The 21098-nt window shown below is 48.0% G+C and overlaps 1 protein-coding gene across 2 annotated transcripts in view; it reads right to left on the bottom strand.

Moving 5' to 3' along the window:
* Window positions 1–842: 842 nt before the first annotated feature.
* The window catches only part of Specc1l (sperm antigen with calponin homology and coiled-coil domains 1 like), a 100504-nt gene continuing 80248 nt past the window's right edge, over window positions 843–21098 (bottom strand). For both annotated transcript variants that reach the window (XM_055598949.1, XM_055598948.1), the window contains exons 14-16: window positions 5802–5918; window positions 5064–5123; window positions 843–3425 (exon numbers count right to left, since the gene is read on the bottom strand). In XM_055598949.1, coding sequence (XP_055454924.1) covers window positions 3336–3425; window positions 5064–5123; window positions 5802–5918 — 267 coding nt within the window. In that variant the 3' untranslated portion in view covers window positions 843–3335. The remainder of the gene's footprint in view (window positions 3426–5063; window positions 5124–5801; window positions 5919–21098) is intronic.

Here is a 21098-nt window from a genome sequence, read left to right as displayed (position 1 = left end):
TGGCTCCACTGGAGGTCATGGCTCTGTGGGCATTCTGAGGACATGTCCAAACTCAGGTCAGCTGGGGTCTCGGCCTCGCTGGGACTCCAGATCCCAGAGAGCATCAGGCCCAGGGAGGATGGCTGTCGTGGGTACCATGTGCGCAGGCAGTCAGCCCAGAGACCTCTTCTGCATGTGACATGTGCGAAGTTGAAAGACAGCACTGCCCAACCCCATCACACTGGAGACGAGACACTGTGCACCACTGAGCAGGGAGGTTGGGGGACTAAGATGCACCAGGGTGGGGGGAGGTTGGGGGACTAAGATGCACCAGTGAGGGGGGAGGTTGGGGGACTAAGATGCACCAGTGAGGGGGTGGTGCTACAGCTCGAAGGCTGAGTACTTACATGTAGCACATGCACGGTCCTGCTGAGTGTGACCCCAGCACTGAGAAAAGATGCGCAGGGAAAAACTGCCTAGCTACTTTCCTCTAGGTATAATGCCTGGCCCCTGTAATTCTATACACCCTGAAATCCATCTCTAAACAGTGAAGACTTATAAAAAGAAAGCAAAAACCCTTGGGGCATCCTGATCGAACACGTGGGCTCGGCTGGGGGCTTCACTCCCGCAGGGACTCTGCTGTGGGAAGTGCTGGCCAGGAGATGGGATCTTGAGACCTGCCAGGTACCACGTGGTGTCAGGGCAGGCCGGAACCTTAGGCCTGCTGAGCCCCCATGGAAGGGTGCCACAGCAGGCGGACCTGCGGCAGGGGCACCCATGCCTTCCACTGCAGTTCCACAGGAGGGTCGAGAGCTCTGGTTTGTGTAAGGTCAGAGGGAGCAACAGAAGAGAGGGAGAACACATTAGGGAATCAAAGCATGACAATTTAATACATTCAAGAGTATTTACTACAACAAAATGACAAAGTATCAGTCATCAGCAGAAGCCCGTGACAGAACAGCAGAAGGGTGACTGGCCCTTCTGTAGGGATGCTTGTGCTTTGGGGAAGAGAGGCAAGCTTACATCTTGGAGCTTCCCAGAAAGAACGAGAGGAGATCCAACTATGACCGTTCTGGGGGCAGGGTCCCACATGCCAGGGCTGCCACCACACTCACCATGCAGTCAGCAGTAACCTGAACTCCTGTCCCCCCGCCTCCACTCCCCAAGTACTGGAGTTACAGGTGTGCACCGCCTCGCCCAGTTTATGTGGTGGTAGGGCCAACCCAGGGCCTTGACAGGGTGGGCAGGCACTCCACCAACTCTCAAATACTACTTTTAAGACATACGGCCATCTATAAGCACGCCCACGGGGCCAGCAGTGCTCTTGCAGGGTCCTATTCGAGAAGGAGAGGGCAATGGTCTGCTGGAGTCACCTGTAGACTTGTGGATCCTCACATAAACGTGGGCAGCATGGCCCTGGCTGTGATAGTGCCCAGAGTTGTGTGTGTGTTTGTGCGTGCGTGCACGTGCGCGAATTGGTCTCCTAGCCCACCATCTGTCCCTTCTACATACTCCAGGCCTATCCCAGGCCTACAGATTCCACAGAAATGTTATCTCTACATGAACATAGCCCTTCAGCAGCAGCCAACTTACTCCAAACCCTTTCAGAAGCTCAGGCAAACGTCTACTCTGGCATGAAGCTCACGTAGCCAGCAAGGGGCAGAAGCTGAGAGCTGCAAGCCCAGGAAAGCCTCTGTAACAAGACAACCGTTCTTCATGACATAATAAATAAAGCCTGGCCTTGGGTCAAACACCCTCACGCACAGTGCACAGGCCTCAGTGAGGGCAAACGCAGCAGAGGCTGGAAGCTCAGAGGGATTCTCTCATGAATAGCCAATCACCCTGACAGCTGCTCATCGGCAGAGCAGGAAGAGAACTGGCCGAGGAGGACCAGGGAGGCACTGGGACAGACAGAGTAATGAGGATCTTCTGGCACACTCTGCAGCCTGAGCTGCCGCACTGAAACGTTTAGGCAGGCTAGCTGAATGGGACTGGCCATCTGACGGCAACACACAGACACAGACCACTTGCTAATAATTACGTTCAAAGTACTTTCTTCTAGGTTCCACAGATACACCAAGTTCCCAGTCTTAAGCATTTTGCTTGAACATGGATCCTCACTCAGTCCATGTGTGGACTGGGCGCGCCTCCTGGAAGGCATTCCCGACATCCATCTAGGTATTGATGTTGTGATCCCATTTCAACTGATGGCCAGTCTTCCTCATGGTGGCTTGCAGGTGACAACCAAGTATATCCTGGAAGTAACAGGTCTTGACACTGTTCAGACAACAGCTTCTGTGTCAGGCACATGAAATAAGGGCTTCCTAGTCCCGAAAAGGGGCTGCTAAATTCCAGCCAGAAATCAACAGACTTGAGTAAGGCCTTGGCTCGTGATGTAGGCCCCATAGCCCAGGCACAGCATGGCGCCACTTCCACCAGAGTCCCCACCAACATGTAGGACACTCATGCAGGTGTGGGCTCGGCTGTCCTGGTGCAGGGCTAAGGCACTGTCTTAACTCCTGCCCCGGAGGGGCAACCATCAATGACTTGAATCTCTGGCTCCCTAAAGCACGTCCTCTTTTCCCCCGCTGCATGAATACTTACTCTCACCATGCTATCGCCCACATTTTGTGTTGCGTTTCTATCCTTACTAGAACAAGTAACTTTGGTAGTACCAGAACAGGAGCTCTTTTCCCCAATATTGCTTACAAAAAAACAACAACTTGTGACTGGTCTTTTCCCTGGGGCTGGAGGCAAGCGGCTGGGCACCCATTGAGTGTGCCACCTGCTTCTTACAGACAGAAATCTGCTTGGTGGCATGAAGACTCAGCTAGCTGTGGGCCTGTAGGCTGGGTTTTTTGATGCCTCTAAGTTAACTACAGTGGTTAGGATGGCCCTCTCATATGGAAGGGGTACTGACCCTTTTCTCTGACACAATAGAACCCAGGCCCACACAAAGGGACCAAGGCCAGCTCTGTCCCAGCCCTGGAAATCACATGGATGACAGTCAAGAAGTGCAATGGCTAAAGCTTTCACTAACCCGCGGTTTCCATAGTTTAATCCCATTTTCCAAGATGAGCCGGCACAAGCCTTCATGTTTTTTACACTCCAGGGCGCTGCTGGAGCTGCACGGCCTCTGGAAATAAGCTGGCCGTGTCCTGTGCTTCCTGCTCCCAAGAACGGCCATGTGGAAGAGCCTGGTCTGCAGTTCCAGTTCCAATTCGGAGGCCTAGAGCTGGGCACACTCCCTTCAGGGAGGCCAGAGTCGCTGAAAGCTTTAGGGGTTCTAGCTAACGGTGTTGGTGTCACTTGGTGACTGCAGAGGTCCCTAGCTGGTAGCAGCTCCTCCTGTGTGCTCAGGTTTCAAAATACTTGTAGATGGCTGTGACATACAGCATTACATTCTGCCAGTCGGGTCGCTCTGTGCGTGCCATCTCGTTGATGTCCTGGTGAAGAAGAGTCTCCATTAGGATTCATATCCCCCAGGCCGCCCCACTGGGCGTCTAGCCCCAGCAAACAGCAGACAGCATTTAGTCCAAGGCTTACTGCCTCTTTCAGTGGACAGGCCTCCAACATCTGCTCTACTTCCAACAGCCCCTGTGAGCACCCCCTTCCTTAGTACTACAATCATCCCTGTGCCCCTAGGGCCTCTTCTCTGGTCCATCCATAGCTTGCCAAGGCTGGAAGGACTCTGGTTTGGAAGCTTTCCTCAGGCTTTCTCGGCCTTTGCAGGCCTTTCTAGGCTGTTCTGTTGAGACACTTTAGGGTTCACAGCAGCACTGTGTCAGAAGTAATCAAAGGCTTTCTTTTTGAGCTGCCTTCTGCAGAGTCCTAGTGACCTGTCCTGCCCCAGTGTCTCAGTACCTGTCACAAGGGCCTGCTGTGACTAAAAAGTAGGGCCAGGTAGTCTGAGAGGGCTATTTTATAGCTGAGGAATCCAGAAATGTCACTGAGCATATGGGATGCGAAGGGCTGTCCTGAGAGACTTAAGACAGAAGACAGAAGTCAGTTGGCTTAGTGGACGGATCTTGACTATGGATTCCTTTTCGGGAAACACCTAGGCACTTCTCACGTGTGACGACACCTCAAACCTGGCGTACAATGTCCTACTGCAGTAACAGTGCTGATCTCGTCCTACACAGCTGGGCAGAAGCTGCCCTAGGCAAGCACGCGTCTCTGAGTTCAGAAGACACATTCATAGGTAAACACTGGCATAGCATTAACTGTGAATGTAAATACTTCATGCAGTGCCCACGGCTGAGGAGGCAGACCTGGCGACCTGCAGGTATCCTAAGGTCCTACGAATGTTCTGGTCCCACAAGGTCCTTTCTTGTGTGCAGAGCCCTGAGCAGGAGCAGGTTTGGGCAGTTACTTGCGCAGAGCAAGTCCCTCTAGGTGTAGAAGCCTCCCTTTGCACACAGATGCAATAGGCTTGTGGAGGGCAGCACGAGCCGACAGGCGCCTGTCTGAGCCAGCACGGGCAGGGCAGGAGGCTAAAAAGGCCCTTCATTTTCCACAACCAGTGTTGTGCACCATGAGCTGCATGTCTGGCCCCTTCATCTGGCCCCTGTGAGGAACTGTGGGCAGGGTTATACAACTCACAGAGCATCTTGTGGATTCAGGGTGCCCCTGGCACTCTCTACACCAGTGGCTCTCAACCTTCCCGATGCTGAGACCTTCCATTACAGTTCCTTATGTTGTGCTGACCCCATGATCAAATCCATGGTTACTTCATAACTGTAGTTTTGCTACTGCTATGTATCATAACGTAAACACTCATGCTTTCTGATGGTCGCGACCCACATGTTGAGAACCACCGCTCCAGACCAGCCAACAGTGCAAAGTGCAGTAACACTGACACCTTCCCTCTGAAGCCCCAGGCTCTGCTGACCACGAGGAATAGCTCAACAAGGCTGCTGGGCCTGTGGTCACAAGCTACTCACTCCCTTGGATGCTTCCTCAAGAGAAGCATTTTGTGCAGCAGCTGAGATCCTGTGAGCACTTTACACCCTCAGCCCAGCCCACCTGCGACCACTTTTCCTCGGCAGAAGGCACTGTTAGCCGCGCCTCAGTAAGGGGCTTACCAGAGTGGATTTGATTCCAACGCTTTCAGCTGCCTGGAAAGCCAGAGTGAAGTTCCTTTTCTGTAAAAGAATCATGTCAGTGCTGTGTATAGACAACTGAAGATCATGAGGGACAGGCATTAACTCCTCAGGGGCCGTGACACTATCCGCTCCAGCCAGCTACGGCTCTATCTGCTTTTTCTTTCCTCACTCAAGAAGTTGCATTCTGGCACAAAGGCCTAAGCTAACCTGATACAGACCTCCAAAACTAGAAGCACACACCTGTCAAAAGGCTATTCCCCCCCCCCCCCCCCCATGTGGGATCTTCAGAATTTTCTGTTGGGCTTGGGCTGCCATAAGGGAAAGTAGGAGACCTCAAGAACCTTTTGAGGGCGACACCTCAAACCATAGCCTCGGACTAGAAAAATGTTTGCCTTGTCATTTCTGACAAGTGGTATAGAATAGGTCTGAGCAGAAGCACTGGTCCTGGGGTGACAGGAGGCTAGCCCAGGCTAGCTGGCACTGCCCTGCCTGCTCATGCCACTATCATTTTTCTCTAGCACTTCTTAAAGCCCGTGATCCTAAATGTTGTCACCTGAGAAGAGCCAAATACTCCCACTAGAAGTGATGCTACATGGGCAATGGGTAGATCAGGGTCTGGCTGGCTGAGTGTAAACTACGAATCCGGAGGAACGAGCCAGGACAGGACAGGTTGTGGTGAGGCGAGGCTGGGGTGAGGGAGCTGCTAACGAGGCTCACCTTATCTTGGCTGTTCAGTTCTTGATACGGTATGTGGGCGGGGAGATAGGTGTGTAGCAGCGCGCAGAAAGCCAGCCCATCGTTCCAGCTGCTGCTGAAGTTTGTGATGTCGATATTCTGAGGGAAGAGAAAAAGAGGAATGCAGTGATCGTCTCAGGAGGAATGCAGGATAAGGAAGGCACGGGCTGAGCTCTCTGGAGGAACCAGAGCACGCTATGGGCCACGTCCCAGTACTTACCCTGTTACCTTCACTAGGCCTTTTATTTTTTATTTTTGTTTTTCAAGACAGGGTTTCTCTGTGTGTATCCTTGGCTGTCCTGGACTCACTTTGCAGACCGGGCTGGTCTTGAATTCACAGAGATCCACCTGCCTCTGCCTCTCAGAGTGCTGGGATTACTCCAGCCAGGCGTGCACCATCGCACCTTGCTTACCAGACCTTTTAAGGATCTCCCACCCCACATACCTACCAGCCAGATTACTGCTCCTGCCTGGTAAAGCCTGGGCCTGAGAAATAATCTCTACGCTGCTCTACACATGGAAAGGCCTCTCTAAAGCCCTCTGTGGTAATAATACAAACTGCCAGATGTAAGTGACAACCAACTGTTTATGAAATTATTTAAAAGACCTTCAAGCTAGGCAATGTGGCACATACTTATAATCCTAGTACTCAGGTAGATAGTGAGTTCAAAGCCAGCATGAGATATATAGCCACTGTAAGACTCTCAACAAACACCAGTAACACTGAAGAGACTCTGCTATTTGCTTGTAAGTTATGTAAGGTGCTCGAGAGATTGGCTTTTGCGAATTATCTACACTGGAGTAGGCTTTATGGTAACACAGGCCTTGATCCTGAAAGGAACCCCTCACTCACACTCTTCTAAGGGACTCCAATAAACTCACTGATTTGGTTTAGGGAGGCGGCAGGGGGCAGGGGATATTAGTAACAACACAATTCCCATCCTTCCAGCCACTCTGCATCTCAGAGGAATGCGCACACAAGAAAACACACTCTGCACAGGAGCGGACAGGGCACTAATGGTGAAGAGTGGCCTAAATCCACCGGGCTCTGGCACACGCTTTATGAACAGCTCCCAACACCTCACATCTCCAGTCTATTGCATGCCACTTTCAACTGCAGTAAGAGCCAGCCTCCGGAGGTAAGGAAGGGCAATTTCACTACGGAAGGCAAACCACCCAGCCTGAGAATCCCCCAGGGATGAGAGGTCCCTAGAGTCATACCACCACATTCACAGCGGTATGGACTGTGGTTTCACAGCTCACACTTCACCACCTTTACTCCTTTTTATAAAATGACAAATCCTAAAACCACCGGAGCTCAAGCTCTGAGCTGGGAGGCTGCCCCCATGCTGTCCAGTGTTGAGCAGATCTTCACGGAGCAGCATGAAGGCAAGTTCTCATCAGCGTCACGGCCAAGCCCATTTTCTTGCCCTGAAGGCGTGTGCACAGACTCCTGTCCTCTGTCCACCAAGCACACCTTGCCAAGTGCTCTGGCTCCACTGGCAGTGGGCAGGCTGACCACCTGCTGTCTCCGGCCTCTCCCATCTGCTTCACACTGTTAGAAACTTGTATGGAGAAGGAAGGCAGACTAAAACACAAAGGCTGGCAACCTGAGTGGATGTGGAAGGAGAGGTAGCATAAGCTGGTGGTGGCCAACGTGCTGCACCTCAACAGGAACTGAAGGGTGTTCCCCCCCCCCCAGGACCAAACTGATTAGCCTTCCTGGCCATTCTTGTCCCTTCCCCTCCCCCACAGTGTGCACTCTGCCTAACAGCCACCACCCCGCAAGGGGTTTCTGATGATGTCCTAGTCACCTTGAAATAAATGGTGCATAGCAGGTATTCCCTTCCCAGACATAGCTGTGTATGAGGCATAGACATACCGTCATGTGCAGCTGCCTCTGTCTCTTTTCCCAACTGAATCTTGGGAAGGCAGCCAGCTCTATCAGAGGAAACTGGGAGAAGAGGTAAGAAAGAGATGCGATACCTGCCCAAGGTTCTCTGCATGAGAAGACATGACAGGGACTGGAGCCTTTGTCTCAAACACTACACAAGAAGCAACTAAGTATTGCTGAGCTCAAGTTTTCTGTCACTGTCATTTCTGCAGTGCTGGGATGGGTGTCCCACAAATGGTAGGGCAGTGCCCTACCACTGGGCAGCCCACTCTAGACCAGTCTTGAAAGAGGAGGTGGGCTTGCGGAGTTAGTTCTCACCGGAGGGTGGCTTGCCCATGTAGTACACAAGAATGAATGGGCCAGGCCTGACGAATGACATGTAAGCAAGGTCCAGTATAAAATGAAAATTAAAGATCTCTTGTTCATAGAATGCCAAGGAGGAGGGTCTACTAAGGGCACTAAAAGGAGCCTTTCCATTCTTCCAGGACTTGCAGCTGAGTGACCGATGCAGGGGCCAAGGCACAGGCTTTGTACAGACACCAGGGCAGGAAGCTTTTAGTGACACACAGCGTTCTGTGCAGGACCAGTGGCAGTATCTCACTCGAGGTCACTCACTGCTGGAAAAAGACAAACCTCTTCTTCCTGTGTCGGTGCCCCCTTTTGCTCCCAAGGACAGAGGCAGTTCTCACAGGGTTGTGGACGTGCCTAGCTTCACTGCGCCTCACAGCAGAGGCTCCTGCACCCCAGCTGTCTGGCTAAGAACTGCTTCCTCCAGACAAACCCCACCCTGCTAGGGGAAAAGCTGCTGCTGCTGTCCTGTGCCTCCCTACTCTGCTCCTCCCCTCAAAATAGACACAGGATACAGTTCCTGAACTGGAGCAGGGGGCCTGAGGATCCAGGTGAGAGGTGCTTTTGTTTGAAACGTGATAACATTTCAGATCAAAATAAAGGTGGAACTTAGACAAGCTGGCCATGTCTTGAGCTCCCATCCCCAACCAAGGTGGCTGGAGGTGAGTAATTTAAGGACCATGAGGCCACAAAGGAACCCTAAGTACCAGCTTAGTCTCTGCTTAGACCTGCTCCCAGAACACTCAGTGGGGAAGGATGCCAGGCCTGGACACAGGAGTGCTCCCTGGAAAGTGGGAGAAGGCTGCCAGCTGCGAGAGCAGGTCTCCTGCCCCCAACCACTCTAGATATGTCACTGTTTTTAATGTTCATGGCTAAAAGTCTTGCTACTAATAAAATAATTTCTGCTTGATCTACAAAGGTCTGCAACCGTGACTGCTTGCAAAGGAAAAAAAAAGCTCAGTGCTAGAAACGGAAGAGGGGAAGCCCCCGCCCACGTGTAAAGCTCTTCATCATGTGGTTATTCTAGTCCAGTGACACCCAGAGAGGTAAGCAGCTTGGAAAAGAAATACACCAAATAATAAAAAGTCATACCAAGCCATGCAGTGGAGGTCCGAGTGCCCACCCTGCAGAGGCTACCATCTGTTCCCAAAGCTGGACTCTGAGTAGGCTCCAGGCTTCTGAGACGGGTGGGAAATCCCGGAGCTCTCAGTCTGCTGCCACCAGAACCAGCCTTTTACTGTTTCTCTCAGTCTGGATTCCACAGTGCAGCAGGAGCGAGCTGATGCTCTGTCCCTGCAAGTGCAAGGCTGAACACCCCTCTCAGGACAACAGCAAAGACAGGCGGGCCTGCCTGGGGACTGCTGCTCTGTACAATGTGTTGTCAGTTTACCTGCCCACAGTGGCCAAACAAAATGTCAACCTTTGGCTTTCCTGGCAAGTGGTATAAACTTAAACTTTTTGTGACTCAGAAAAAAAAAAAAAGAAGAAGAAGAAGAAATCAACACCACTGTGTGAAGCCTGTAGATGGGGGGAGAGCCAGGCCTCATGTTTCCTGAACACATAACTGATAGTACCTGTCCTGGGCTTCAGTAACGTAGATATATAAATGTCAGACCATCATGATGACAAATTTCTAAGCTTTTAGGAGATACCTGAAGAGTTCTCAAGTTGTCTGCTCACTACAAAGAAGGCAGGTGCTATCCAGATCCAATCTATCATCATTTACTTCAAAACAGAAAGTAGTAGGCCTGTTTTCTGCAGGCCTTAAATAAGGCTTCCTGACATCACCATAAAAACAGGAAGAAAAGAAAGAAGACTCGAAGTGAATGGGTTGGGAAGGGGGAGTGGATCTGGAAGGAGCCCTGTGTGTGGAGGGGGTAGAGTGGGGTTGAGGGTTGGGGATAAGGCAGGAAGTGGGGGAGGGATGATTAAATCACATTGTATAAAAGTCTCAAAGAATTAAATAAACAAAAAGTAAAGGGCTCAGAGTCCCCTAAGAAGACAGTGACAACCTCAGGTCTGCTTCTGAACATGGTTATATGTGAGCCAGCACCTGGGACTGCCTGGGAAAGGGGACCTGAACCTGGGTACATGACAGGAGGGGAAGGGGCATAGGTGCAGCTCTTCTTTCTGAGGACCACCCTCACCTGAGGCCAGGCCCTGAGGTCAAGCCTTGGCACTCAGGGGTGGTTGACGAATAAAGCAAGCCCACATGTGGACCTGACACCGTCCAGGCCAAAAGAGGGCTGCGAAGCAAAGTGTGGTTGAAAGGAACCAGAAGAACCAATGGGAGCTGGGCCGGGGCTGTGCTGGGGACGAGGACTGCTGCCTGCAGAGCTCTGTGGCAGGAGAGGAAAGGGAAAGAGGCTACAGATGTACCTGGGAGCTACAGTAAATCCACGCAGTGACAGGTTAGACACATGGAGACGTGCACACGGTGCCAAGGATAGCCCTTGGCTTCTCCTGGCAGAACAAACTCTTGCCTGTAGTGACCTTCACAGAAGCAGAACTCACTGGGAAGGGGGTTTGTCCACACAAGGAGGTGCATTTTAGATGTGTTAACTTTTAATAAGATATTCTGTAAACAGGGGCCTAGTGGCACTGATGCCTGGGTGCAGAAGTCAAAAGAGAGACTTCAGCAAAAGAGAAAATGGAGGACCATCCACGTTGCCAGTGGAATCACCAGGGATGATGTAGTGGAGCAGTAAGGAGAAAGGAGGAAGCCTTGGAACTCCCCAAAGCAGTGGTCATGCTGGGGGTGGGGAGAAGGGGAAGCCTTTAATGGGGCACGAAGAGACCAAACAGTGGAAGAGGAACTGGTATGCAAAGGAAGAGAGTGCTCAGAAGATAAGGGCTGTGGTGCAGCTTGGTGGTAGGAACTTTCCTATCACTGCATGAGGCCCTGGGTATAATCCGCAGCACCACACACATGAATGGAAACCGACATCTGAGAGGAGAGTAACCAACGCAGTAGTGCTGCTCAGAGGCCAAGAGGTCACAAAATCTCTAAAGTTATAGTGAGCAATGGCCAGTCAAGAGGAAAGCACAGCACAGAGGCCAACAACCGTGACTATGCCAAACTTTCAGGCACTCTTTCTAGAGACATTTAGTAGGCAGACAGCAAACTTTTCTAGTTTTTAAAAAGCAGCCATTAGTGTACAAGGCAAACCCCAATCTTTCAGGGCTGTCCCCAGAGATGCCTCTAGGCTGCAGGTTAAGGAAGGGTTCCAGGCTGAAGGTGTGGCTTCAAATCCCTACACAGCAGCTGAGCAGCCAATCCCAGGTGTGGAGTTCTGAGGACAACCTGCAGGACCTGGCTCTCTCCTTCCACCATGGAGTCCCAAGGAACAAACTCAGGTCCTCAAGAAGCAGCAAATGCTCCCACCCACCGAACCATCTCTTCAGCCACAAATTCACTTTTCTAGAGAAAAAAGATGTACCCCAATTTTGGCACAAAATTTCTACTGTTCACAGGCAACGTTGCCACCTGCTTGCTGTGTTCCTATCACCTACACCAGGTGGCTCACAGCTACCTGGGCACGCAGGGCTTCCTCTAGCAGTCATATGCACAGAATTAAAATTAGGATAAACCTTGGGGCTGGAGAGATGGGTCAGCTTTTAAGGGCATGCACTGTTCTTCCAAAGGACCCATGTTTGGTTCCCAGCACCCACACCAGGCTGCTTATACTTGCTGTAATTCCAGCTCCAGGGGTATTCAATGCCTCTGGCTTCCACTGTCACCTGCACTCACATATGCCAGCATGGACACCATAATAAAAAAATGAAAGATAAAATACATCTTAAAAAGAAAAGGAAATAACCTTAAGAAACAGGACAACAACAACAAAAAGAAGCAGAGGCTGGGCAAAGTGGTGCACACCTGTAATTCCAGCACTCTGAGGCTGAGGCAGGAAGATCCCGAGTTTGAGGACAGTCTGGGCAACATAATGAGATCCTGTTTCTAAAACAAACAAACAAGCAAACTGGGACCTAAAAAATATACTAGTAATTATAGCTCCAGCTTTAGTGCTGAGCTCACACTTCACACTTCATTTTCACGTTGGTTTTGATGTTTTCCATAGACCAGTTAACTCTATGTCTGAGCAGGACACAGAAACAAGAGTTTTGTCATGTGTATCAAAACAGGAGTGCAAGAAAGGTCCAACCAGAACTCAAGCGTGGTGACACAGGCCTACATGCCCAGCATTCAGGAAGCAGAGGCAGAAGGAACCAGAAAAGGCCAGCCTGGGCTCCATGGTGAAACTATCTTTAAAAAGCCACACAGCTTCACCCAGGAAATGCCTACAACAAAGCACAGAAACCATGTTCTCCTGTTACATGTGCTGTCGCCTTTGACACTCACCTGGGAGGGCCTGGATTAGAGAAGCCCAGGCCCCTGCACCTTTACTTCTCTCAGGGATGAGCCCTTTGTCAGTAGCCTTCAGATGGGCCTGTCTTTTTATTCCTTTGAATGCATTGGGTATTTAGGGGTAAGATATGAAAGCCAAGGCATACATAAATCTCAGTATGTATTTAAAATGCCACAAAACACCTAAAAATGGAGACTGAAAGATGGCTCAGTTAGTAAAATGCTTGCGTGGACCTGTATTGATGTCCTCGCACTCACAAACAAAGCAGGGGGCAGTGGCACAGGCCTACACTTCCAGAACTGCGGAGATAAAGACAGAAGGGGCCTCGAGGCTTGCTGACAGGAAGGCAATCTAGCCTAACTGCTGAGTTACAGGTTCAGCGAGAGATTCTGTTTCAAAAATAAATGGTGGAAAGCAACTGAAGAAGATGCCTGGCACAGACCTCTGGCCTCTACACGCACATGCACGGGTACACACAAACACATACATACACATCACATACACACACAAACCTGGAAATGTTAGAATTCGTCTGAAATTTAATTAAGGGCTACAGAATACACCCCTAAAGACCACATGTTCTTTTAATAGCTATTAAAGGTCTCATCTATTTAAGGAAATGCCATTTTATGGGCATCTGGCAAGAAGCCAGAGAGCATGATTCATGTTTCATCATCTACTTCCGTACGCCCTTGGCTATGAAGAGCAGAGTCTGCAGACCACACATTGTACAGCCATCTTCATTAAGAACCAGTTTTGTGATGTAAAGTGAAAAAGAAACCTAGCAGGCAGGAACAGGAGTAAGTTACTGCAGGTTCCAATCTTCATGCCAGGGGGCAGGGCTTTGTAGGCTGACCGGGAGCCTGGGTATGAAATGCTATATGCTGGGGCGGAGGGTTGCAATTTGTAAAAAAGTAAAAATAACCTCTTTTTAATCCCTCTCTGAGTATTGTTAAAAGAAGGCCCCGAGCAGAGATGCGGGAGTCCTGTGCTACTATGCCCCTTCCTTCCTGAAACTGAGCCAAGCTGTTGTAAGAGAAGAAGACACACCATGAAGTCCAGATGTTGGGACATGCTATCAGAGTTTGAATATGATCCCCCAGGCTTCTTTTTAACACCTGTTTCCCAGCTGGTGGTACTATCTGGGGAGGCTGTGGAAACTTTGGGAGGCAGGACCTACCTCTGGAGGAAGGAGGTCCATAAGGAGTGGGTACTTGAAGCATATTATCCCTGACTCCTGACTCCTTGGTATAGTCTGTGATTCCTTGTCACCAGGAATGCTGTCTCTGTGCTACACAGTACAGCTGCCTGATGTTCGGCTCAAACACATGAGGCCATTAGCAAAAACCAGTCTTTCTTCCTGAATTTCCTGTTAGGCAGCCATGGCAGAACTGGTGAGCCTCCAAAGGCAGGGCCTGGTGTATTACTAGAGACCAGAGTCGTCACTGCCTATCACAAACACCTGCCAGCTTTTCAGGTTTTCCTCTCCCTGGTTCAACCCTAAAGCTGGTGACCTAACTGTCTAGGTCTTTAAACCCTTCCTTTAGGTGACGTGAGGGAGGAAGATGAGCTGGAAAGTACAATGGACAGGCCTCCCAGAGCATGCAATCCTTAAGTTCATAAGGGTGCTCGCAGGACACACCCACCCCAGCCCGGAAGCTGGGAAATCAAGGGAGATAATCAAGAACCAGACAGGGCTTTCCTGACCAAAACTTAGTCAAGCCAAGCAAACAGCTGACCAGAATTTCCCTGTGAAGAGGTTTCACAGTAATGATCTACTGACTGCTAGAGTTAGAGGGACAGCATTTGGAAAGAGTAACTGTCACACAGAGTAACACTGACACCACAGCAAGATGGCCGTTCCTACCGTGCACAGCATCTCAGCCAGTTCCTGCCAGACATGACCTGGAGTCAAATCTGCTCTCCAGATATACCAAGCAGTTCACACGGGGGCAAGAAGCACTGGGATTAGTGAGAATGTACAGTGTGAGGCGAAGCACACTCACAGCTCCTCTGACGTGGAGCCTCAAGGCAAAAAGGAAGGAATCTAGAGACAGAGCGACGTTTGAAAAGGCCATGCTATCCAAACACAAGGTGGAACTTTATTTGCATCTTTCTGTTTTGTTTTTGCACACAGGCCTTGTCTGTGTAGCTCTGACTACCAGGCTGGCCTCAAACTCACAGAGATCCGCCTGCTTCTGCTTCCCTGAGTGCTGGGACCACAGGTGTGCGCCACCACACCGAACTTTTCTTTGCATCTTAATTCAATACTATGTTCTGAGCTACAATGAGACTGAATGGCTGGACTTGGCTTTAGAGCCCTCCAGGTGGTGGAGAGTTGGGAAGAGCCTATGCAGATCAAAGTAGCTGCAGGTAGCATACAAGAAAGTGATTTATTCTCATCACAAACAAACATGCAGTATGACCACAGAGGGAAAACTTATCTACCCAAACCTGATGGGACAAGAACTTGAACAGACATTTCTCCAAAGAAGACATTAAAGTGGCCAATATGTACAACACTCATGAAGAGGTGCCCAACACCACTAACCGCAATGGGGCCGGCCCCAGGTGCCACTTCACACTCGTTAAGATGGCTGTTAGTTAAAACATCACAGGAAATAAACTAGGGATGCAGTTCAGTGGTAGGGTATATGCTTGGCACATGCGAAGCCCTGCATTCCATCTCCACCACCAAAACCCAGACAAAAATGGCAGGCACTGAGCCACTGAGCAGCAGCCTCACGTGTCCTCAGCAGGCCAACCACGGCCACCACATGCCTAGCAACTGTACTTCCATGGTAAAGGCCTAGAAGAACTGAACACTGATGTTCATATAAACACCAGTCAAAACAGGATCACTCACAGCAGCCCCAAAAAGAAACACTCCAAATACTGATCAATGGGTAAAGGAAACAAAGTCTTTCTCTGCACAACATATTTGTCAGTCAGAGGAATGATGTGCGGATACACTACAACATGAGTGAATCGTGAAACTAAGCCAAATACACAAAAATTAGTGGTTGCCAGGTACTAGAAGAGGGGAAAGAGGAGTGCCAACTTCCTGTGTGGAAGATTTCCCCTGGGAGCTGATGGGGAGTTCTGGAGCTAGGTAGGTAGTGGTGCCTGCAAACATAATCAAGACCACTGATTGTTTATATATCTACACACACACACACACACACACACTAGGTAAATGGTAAATTTTGTTCAATGTGTTTTTAACCCCAGTTTTTAAAATCAGCAGATATTCTGCAGGACTTTACACCCAGTATCTCTACATGCCAGGCAGAGCTCAAGGGCAAGTACTTTTGGAGTACTTACTAAAAGGTCACAAAGCTTAAATGTAGTTGATTCTTGGAAGCAATTTATGGTAATGTATTATGGCCCAGCCTTAAGAAATTACTTCTTAAAAACAAAAAAGCACTATGGGGTAAGTGTCAGAGTACCAAATGGCTTTCTTCTCCACTAGGAGACGGAGCATTTCTCCTACTTCCAAAGCCTGCTACGTCCCCCCATCAACAACTTCTTCAAACCAAGACACCAAGACACTGTCCCCAACTGGTTCAAAGCTCCAAGACTGGCTGCAGACATGGCTTCAAATATATTGAAGTATCACAAAAAATAAAATATGAGGTATGTTTGGGAGGTTAATGGATTTCTAACCTTTTTTTCAGTTAAATTAACCTATTTTGGGGGTACAGTTCAGAGTAGGTTAGCAAATGTCACCATAAGAAACAAGGACCCTGTCTTTTGCTTCCTGTAAACCCTTCCAACGGGGAAGAGCACAGAAGCCCGGCAATACCTGCCTCCTGAGCAGCAAGTGCTGAGCGCTGAGTGCTCCTGGGACAAGACTGTGCTTAATGAAAGCTGGGCCCTAGGCTGCCGCTGATTAATGAAGAAGGGCAAGTTGTGAGCAGTTTTATTAGCAGCTTAAGAATTAGTTTTGTCTTCCTTAATTAAAATTTCTACAAATTTGATATTTCCACAGACTTAAATTTTGTTTTGGCAGGGGTTATTACTCACCAAGATACAATTCTGACTTCAAAGGGCACTCACAGTGACCCTCCAACATCTGCTCTGGGAAGGGCTTGGCAAAAAGCAAGATGGGAGGGTGATGGTGTGTGGAAGTTGTCGCCTGCTTCAAACTCCTAAGAGAACAGGCATGTTTGAGGGGAAGAGAATTAAGCATTCCAAAACATCCCTGGAGACCCTTTCAATTTATGCTTAGATTTAAAAAAAAAAAAAAAAAGTCATCAATTTTGTGGTCAGGGCCTGAAAGTTTAGGATGTGAACTCTACCAAGGCACCTCATACAACCAACATTGAAAACCTGTTCAAATATCTTCTCCAAGAAGGCTGTTCAATTTATGCTAGAGTTTTGGTTAAGGAATGCAGCTCTTTAGTCTAGAGGCTAACTACTCTCTACCTTAAATCAAGTTGAGTCTTTCATATGGATTTAAAAACACCTTCTCAGTAGAACATTACTGAAAAGGGCAAGTGAGGTCAGAGCATCATGAGTTTCAGACTCCTATGAGCAGGGCCTTCAATGTAGGTGCCGCTTTCAACTACCTGGAAGAGCTTAAAACACATGGCTTTTCACTTGTGTGAGCCTCACTTTTCTCACATGCAAGTGGAAACAAAGTCCAAGTATGAGGATCAACAGAACAGTTGGTAGAGCATGCAGATCCTCTTGTTAGAGCTGGGCACGCCGAGCCTTCTCTTGCCTTTCCTGTTCCTGACCACAAGAACTTGACCACTGTTGATTCAACCAAAAACAGTGAACAAAATGTAAAACACTGCTTCCTCACCCTCAGGAGAGGCCTCTGGGTACCAAAAGATAGCCACAATGGTTTCCAATTCCTCTTCCTTAGCCACACCCAGAGATGAAGAAAGGCTCTATCATGGGCTCTCAAAGTATATATTTAGAGAATTACACTTACATAACTTTGCTTCTCAAAGAGACTCTTCAAAGGTGGGCTTCATCCTACCTAAGAACTTGAGTAGAAAATCTGATGGTTTTCTAGTATCAGCCATGGTTTGCTGAATACAGAAGAATAAGAAAGCATCAAGAGAAGTATAAATCCAGAAACAAAGTCAGGGCATCTGAAAACCATAGACGGACCACAGCATGCTACTAGTTCAATACACAGTGAAAAGCTCTGTGCCACTGCACTGATGGCGAATCCCTCTACACAGCTGGGATACACCTTTTCCCTCTGGAACTCAAATTTCAGGAGGCTTACCTGCCTGCCTCGCCCACTCACAGGGAGATGGACAGGAGACTTGGAAGACCACTGGTCTTTCCTGGCATGGCTCTTCCTAGTTCTGAAATGTAGATAACACATTTAGCCTGACCCAGCATACCCAGGCCATCCAAGTGCAGACATCCTGGATGTGACATGCCTGTGGTCTCACAGGAGCTTGGAAAGGAAATGACCTCAGGAAAGAGATGCTCTGTGTAACATGCTCACCTTACGATGAACCTCTTTTGCTGCTTACAGCAAGAACCAAGCTGTCTTCTTAAACCTGCGAGTGTTACTCTGTACCAAGTACAGAGCTACCAAGTAGTTCTGGCAGAAGGAAAGGGTAAAACTTCTGAAAAGGGGGAACCTGGTGCTGTAGCCTCTTGTTCCTGTTCAGCCCCAAACTCCACAATTCACTTTCCTTTAATACAAAAGATTGTAAAGATAAAACACAAGAGATTTTACTCTGGACCAGATACAACAGACACCACTGTTATGAAGGACAGAGCTGACCAGGTCTTAGGGGAACAAGAGCTCTATCATAGCTGTCCTCTGTGTGACACTTTATCCCTGACTCCATACTCTTTCTGATTTTATTTTGCAAAGGAGTTTTTCTTGCTATTTTCTTGGAATATGGCATAGGATGCAACAGCTGTAAAGAGCTGAAGACCGTAAGAGAAAAGCAAAGAAAGGTAACAGAAGTACAAAGGGTATAAAAAACTAGATGTTGATGTGAGTAAAAAAAAATATTTGTAATGATAAATCTGAGTCATTAAAAAACGGTTAAATTATGCCCAGGAAAAGGCATAATTCTCAAAGGCTTGGAAATAATAGTTTCAGAAATAATTTGAAAGTTCCTGAGGACAAAGGTCACACAAGAGATTGCAAGCTGTTCTTGCTTGTATTTAATTACCTCTCTGGCTGCCTATGGTAAATGGTAAGTACATAATTCATGGTTTGAACAGAAACAGACAAAAAGTTCTTCACATGTTGAGAAGACTGAAGGAGCTGGCATTACCGAGCTGCTCCCGACAAGCTCCCACCTAGAAGGTTTAACCCCAAAGTATCATTGTTGCTTAGCACCAAGACCAAGGGCAACACCTCGTCCCCTTTGGCACTCAGCTCAGCAAGGTCACAGCTTTTGTTTTCTCTGCACTTAATTTCCTCCGAGGAGTGTAGAGATGAAAGCAGAGTGCACTGTAACAGTAGACTAAAAAACCCATTATCTACAATCCGTTTCTATACAATCCTTCTATGGCTGCCATTACTAATCCTGGTGAGGCATCCCTGTCTTGGGGAAGGTCTGTGCTCTTTGCTTTGCCATCTCTGATATAAATTAGGGTGACTATGCATTCTGTCTTTAAGATGCCTTTAAATCTTTCTATCACACAGGAGGACCCCCCCCCAACAACTTAGACATCTACAGGCTACAAAAGTCACCTCAATTTATGTCATAAACCATAAATAAAAATGAATTCAGACCTAAATATATAACCTTTCCTGAAAAAAAAAAAAAAAAAACCACCAATAATTCTTAAGATCTTGGGTTAGTCAAACACTTAGATATAACACCAGAGCATCCATGTAAGATTTTCCATGAAAATAACTTCATAAATTAGATGCCATTAAAATAAAAAATTTTGGTCCTTCAAAAGGTATTAAGAGTAAAAAAGACAAGTCATAGAGAGTGAGGAAATGTGTAAAAGCCAGGTATTTTGTGAAGGACTTGAACCCAGAATATTTAAAGAAATCCTAATTGACAAACAACATAGAATAACAAATTAAGCAAAAGAACTGAACAATTTACTAAATAAAATATATGGTAGCAAACAAGAATATGGAAAGATGCTTTAAAAAAAATGAAAGCTCCACCCCACACTTCTAAAGGCTGTCAGCTGCCCAGAGTTTTGTGAGGATAAGAAATAACTAGAACCCTCCAACACTTGAAGAAGAGCAAAGTAAGGTGGTTCCTCCCACAGACAAACTGGCATCTTCCAGAGACAGGGTTTCTCTGTGTAGCCTTGACTGTCCTGGCCTTTGTAGATCAGGCTAGCCTTGAACTCACAAAGATCTGCCTGCCTCTGCCTCCCTGAGTGCTGGGATTACAGGTGTTTGACACTTCGTCTGCCAACTGGCAGCTTCTTGGTCTGCTTCTCCTCACCTCAGATCCCTCTCTTCACATGTGCACTGAGATATGCAGACAGTGCCACACATTCAAACCAGAATTTCTGTGGTGACAGTGTAAGGACACAGGGTTTGAGCCATGAACAAGTCATGGGAGCAGAGCTCCAGTGAATGGCATCAGTATCCTAAAAGATCCCAAGTCAGATTCAGTGGTCCATTCCTGTGTGTTGGAGGGAGGGATTGCCCTAGGCAGGATGATTGCTTGAGTCTTGAAGGAGGAAGAGGAGGAGGAGGAGAAGAAAAAAAGAAATAATAAAAGAAGAGGAAAAAAAATCCCATGTCAGTAAGCCCTGGTATTTGAGAGGCAGATATAGGAGATCAACGGAAATTCAAGACCAGCCTGGTTTACCCAGCATGTTCCAGACCTGACATGGATATAAGACTCTATTTCAAAACCAAAAACAAACAAAAGATTCTCAGATAGTCCTTTTTCTTTTTTTCTATCACGTGAAGATACAAGATAGCAAGTTGCAACCTGGCACAGGGACCTCACAAAAATCTGATCACTGAACACCCTGATCTCAGACTCTTGTCTCCAGATCGAAAAGAAATACTTCTGTTTGTTTACAAATGATATTTTGTTTATCTATGGTACTCTATAAGAACAGATAAACTAAGCTATCATATAAATACACACATGAAGGTACTTAGTTTTACTTATGGTAAGCAGAAACTGGAAATAAATAACCCAAAGCCTGGTTAGAAAACGAACAGACATTGAGGCACAGCTCTAATGTAGACCATTAACTCACAAGAGAGAGAAACGAACTACTGAAGTGTTCTCAAAACGATTCTCAAAATAATGCTAAGTGAAAGAGGCATTTCCCAATCTGTAAGTTATTTCCACTTACATCCAGTTATAAAATATACAAATGTACACAGTGACAGCAGATGGATGAGTGCCCGGAAATGAGGGACGAGAGGTGGGACCTGAGGGAGTGCAAAGCACACGAGGACTTGTACTAACGTGTCTATCACCCGTAGGAACAGCCTGACAAGTATATGTAAGGTACTAAATTATAAACGTTAAGCTGGGCACAGTGGCACAAGCCTGTATCCTAGCACTCAGGGAGGCAGAGGCAGGCAGACTGCTATGAGTTCAAGGCCAAACTTATCTACAGAGTCCTGGACAACCAAGGCTACACAGTGAAACCCTGTCTCAAAAAAAAACAGAGATGGATGGATGGATGGATGGATGGATGGATGGATGGATGGATGGATAGATGGGATATAAATAA

Source organism: Psammomys obesus, unplaced genomic scaffold (genome assembly GCF_907164565.1).
Source record: "Psammomys obesus unplaced genomic scaffold, mPsaObe1.curated_primary_1811, whole genome shotgun sequence".
NCBI lineage: Eukaryota > Metazoa > Chordata > Mammalia > Rodentia > Muridae > Psammomys > Psammomys obesus.
Note: the sequence above shows the minus strand (reverse complement) of the source record. Positions and strands in the feature narration are given on the sequence as shown.